Source organism: Triticum dicoccoides, chromosome 2A (genome assembly GCF_002162155.2).
Source record: "Triticum dicoccoides isolate Atlit2015 ecotype Zavitan chromosome 2A, WEW_v2.0, whole genome shotgun sequence".
Taxonomy (NCBI): domain Eukaryota; kingdom Viridiplantae; phylum Streptophyta; class Magnoliopsida; order Poales; family Poaceae; genus Triticum; species Triticum dicoccoides.
In genome coordinates, this window is record NC_041382.1 from 683,223,372 (window position 1) to 683,227,597 (window position 4,226).

Consider the following 4,226-nt stretch of genomic DNA (forward strand, 5'->3'; position numbering starts at 1 on the left):
GGATTTTGGTGTTTCCGTTACTACAGCTACCACCCTCTTGTCAGACAGTACATGTGCTATCAGTATTGCGCGAGATCCCGTGAAGCATGAGCTCACAAGCATATTGGTGTTGATGCTTCTTATGTGCGCGCTGCTGTATAGGAATGTTATTGCTCTTCAGTATGTGCCTTCTGAGTTACAGCTTGTAGACTTTTTCACGAAGGTCCAGACTAGAGCGAAACATGGATTTCACCTCTCCAAACTTAGTGTTGTGGGTCCACCATGAGTTTGAGGGGGGGTGTTAGAGTTATATTAATGATGCCTTTTGGCCTTTTGCATTCTAGTCTCTTGGCATCCTCTTGTAGCCTTTTAGTATTCTCATGTATGTGTATATGGTGGCTTTGGCCTCCCAATAATACTAAGTTGCATTTCATAACAGTCGCATCCCCTACCCGTTGCGTTTAAGGAGAGGTTGATCATTGAGGGAACCCGGTCCTTGCAGCTTGCCAGATGAAGATACAGATCTTGAGAGGAATCCAAGAAGCCCAAAGGGCCTTGCCGTAGTGGATGTGTGGGCTGTGTATGAGATTATAATAGATCAGTTTGACCAAAAAGAAACCAGAGGAGGTCAGAAACCAAGAGATCTCATCTTTCTTGGCCAAGAGCTCCATCTGGTTGAGGAATTGCAAGGCGTTCCAGCAAGCTTGTTCTTCATTAGATAGATTATACGCAAGAAAGCTATGCAGTCTGTCGATTGGACAGAGCGTCCTTAACATCATTATTTGGATCCGAAGCAATAACAAAAAGATCTAGGAACGAGAGGTCAAGTGGCGAGTTAATACAGTTGGAGGCCAAAACTTGGTGTCAGCCCCATTGCTTACTAAGAACTTGGCTGCCAAGTTTAAAATTTCTTTGGATTTTAAGCCCGTTCAGAACTCGGAGAGCAGCTGAAGAAGGACAAGTTAGTAAAGTATCTGGCCTTAAGAATTTAAGCGCAAAGGTTGTCGTCGTTCTGAGAGAATTTTCCAAATCCATTTGGTGCTCAAAGCCAGATTCATGATTCTGGAATTAGTTATACCCAAACCACCTTGCGACTTCGGTCTACACAGGTCCTCCCATCGGATCATGTGGTATTTACATTTAGCGGTATCTGCTTCCTAGAAAGACCTTGCACGAACTTCACCAAATTTCAGGTGAACCCCTTCACGAAGAATAAAAAGGGGCCATAGCGTACATAGGGATCACAGATAAGCACGCGCTAGTGAGTAAGCCTCGGACTCAAGGACATGACTCTTCCTTGCCAGGGGTCGACCCTTTTTTCCGACCTTATGGACCGTCGGATCCCAATCCAACGCGAGAAGCGCTTTGTCACTCAGAGCAAGGGAGCCTTAATCATCATGAACAAGTTGAAAGGTTCCTCCAGGCTGTGCTGCACGTTGAAGAAGGTGAAAAGGTTCCTCTGTTATGCAAGCACGGATATATATTATGGTTACCTGGTTGATGAGACATGCATGTGAATGCCGGCTGCGTGTTTTGTCCCGATCGAACATGTCTGTAGCAATGGCGTTCTGGCCGGGCCATTATTCCCCTTCTTTCCATTTATATACGGTTGCGTTAATCTTGAACGAATAAGAAGAGAGAAAACTACGCGTGGGCGGCTGCCCTATAAAGAGGAGCGACGTCTTCATAGACGATAACTCTCAAGTCTCAACTCCTGTCTTCTCTTTTCAGTCTCTGCTATAAGGCATTTGTACATGTTTCTCCTTTGAAACCAGCAGTGTAGTTTTTGTTGTTGGCAATAGCATCCATTCAGGTTTTGTTTTTCCTTTCGAAAAGAGGGTTAAACCCCCAGTCTCTTAGTTTGTTAACATGGAGGTACCTTACGAGTATCAGCTGGCATTGGCTGATTACTGGGAGGGGAGGCCGACCACGGAACCAAATGTATGGGTTCCTGGCCTCCCTTTGCAGATGACAGTTGCTGCTCCTGCTAGCAACAGTGATCTGGTGGTCAGCTCTACTGGACAGCAGCAGCTGGTTCAGGAGAGTACTCATCATCAGCACGCGGTTGAAGTTGAACTAGTGTTCAATGAAGTAACACAGTCACTCAAGCAGACGGTGGACAATATGGCAATGAAGATGCACCTGTTCCCGCCAAACATGGAAGATCTGGCCTCGTACAAGGCCCCCAAGGTGGTGTCCATCGGCCCTTATCACCACGGCGAGAGCGAAGCCCTCAAGCAGATGGAGAGCATCAAGCATGCGGCCGCCGTCCACTTCATCGACAACACGGGCTGCTCCATCCAGGAGGTGTATGGGGCGGTCTGCGCGGTCGCGGAGGTGGCCCGCGGGCACTACGAGGAGGACAAGATGCGAACTGCCAGCGACGACGACTTCAAGCACATGCTGTTCTTTGATGGCTGTTTCCTGCTGCAGTATATGTTGTTTTGGTGCAGAAGAGTAAACGAAGACGATGATGACGAGACCACCGTGGATGTGGACCCGTCGTTGCATAGTGTTTTCAGCTCCAACGACAGCCGCATCTTCTGTGACGTCGTGCTGCTTGAGAACCAACTCCCCTGGGTGGTGGTTGACACGCTCAAAAGGTTCATGCGCACGCCCCCGACCATGGAGTTGTTCGTTCGACGCGTTAAAATAGACAAAATGCATACCCGCCAAGAGCTTGAATTTGTTCTTGCTCCACTACCTAACTACACACCGCCGCATCTCCTTGGCCTCCTACGATACCACATTGTAGGAAATACTAAAGTGCCCGAGCCCAGCCCCTTATCTGACAAGGTCAAGGAAGTATCATGGTCTGTCGGCGTCATTGAACTTGCAGAGATTGGCATTGAGGTCACACCCAACGATATTAAAGAAGACCTAAAGAAGATGTACATCGACAGAGGGTGCTTCACCGGCGAGCTCAGGTTGGCGTCGGTGTCCCTAGGCAACGCAACCGCAACCTTCCTCGTCAACATGGCGGTTTTCGAGATGTGCACGACCCCTGATTTTGATCAAGATGATGATGAAATGTCTACTGTCTGCTCGTACCTCTGGCTCCTGGGCATGGTTACGGACAGCGTGAGTGATGTGCAGGAGCTACGAAACAAGCATATCTTGGAAGGAGGAGCAGGGCTCACCAACGAGGACGTGCTCAAGTTGTTCACCGGGGTCGAGAAGCACCTGCGGATCGGGAGACGCTATTACAAGACCATTGTAGACATTGCAAACTACAGGTACGCTAGGCGGCCGTGGATCATGTTCTACAGGTTCGGTTACCGGAACCGCACAACCATCATCACGGTGATCACCACCATTGTTGGAGCCGCGGGTTTCCTTGCGACGCTCAAGTCTTTCCGGTAATCAAGCTAGCTACACCTTCTCTCCTGCCATGGCGAGCGTGTATTGTAGTATCTTGTATCTTGCTGTTCCCTTTCCTTGCTACAACTAATCAGTTCCCTGTATGTGATCGAGCTAGTACCATTTGCTACTTAAAATTCTCAGTTATAGCATTTCACTGGCTAAGTTCAGTGAGTTTGTGCTGATCTAGTGTTCTCTGTTGAAGCCCTCCACCACCCTTTTTCTTTTCTTGACGTCCCCTATACCAATCTTAATTGAACCGCGCAGCAACCAATTTTGGCAGTAGGATATAGTAATGTATAGTGTATATGATTAGTCGTAACTGCCCCGTGATGGGTGAGAGGTACGTAGCTGGCACTACCACCAACCATGTGCCAACGTGCAATACACCATGGGCGCCAAAGCATAGTGGAGGTCATCGTTAGAGTAAAACGATATTGAAATGAAGTAAATGGATGATCAGTCCTGATTTCTATTGATTCTCAAGTGTATATTTATATATATCTGAAAGAGATTGGGAGAAGTGGTGCCTATTTGGAGGCATCCCTCCATAGCAGGCCCCTTTTGGTCATAGAGAGAAGGGGCTTGCACACACACCCCTTTGCTAATGATGGTTTGTTAATAAGAATGTGCTAATTAATTCCTAAAACTCCTCGTACAACACTGCTTCTTAAATGATTCATCATTGAAGGCTTCTTGCATATTCATCTTCCATCTAGAGAAATCATTTGTACAATCTTGAGTCTCCCCCAAAAAACCTTGTGGAAAAATATGAGAAAAATAATGCAGATATGTTGCTAAAACTCTTTGAAACTCAGTGGGAAAACAACAAGTAGAAAATGATGCAACATATAATGATTATTATTTGCTTGATAACTCATATAAGA

At 46.9% G+C, this 4,226-nt stretch overlaps 1 protein-coding gene across 1 annotated transcript; it reads left to right on the plus strand.

Moving 5' to 3' along the window:
• Positions 1 to 1,703: 1,703 nt before the first annotated feature.
• On the plus strand, positions 1,704 to 3,445 carry LOC119351868 (UPF0481 protein At3g47200-like). The gene has a single exon (XM_037618655.1). It carries the CDS (start codon positions 1,849 to 1,851, stop codon positions 3,340 to 3,342), a length of 1,494 nt encoding a protein of 497 aa, XP_037474552.1. The 5' UTR covers positions 1,704 to 1,848; the 3' UTR covers positions 3,343 to 3,445.
• The last annotated feature ends 781 nt before the right edge of the window (positions 3,446 to 4,226 follow it).

Bases quoted from the DNA above. Each gene is read 5' to 3' on its own strand.
- LOC119351868 (XM_037618655.1), top strand. From the start codon at position 1,849: ATGGAGGTACCTTACGAGTATCAGCTGGCATTGGCTGATTACTGGGAG.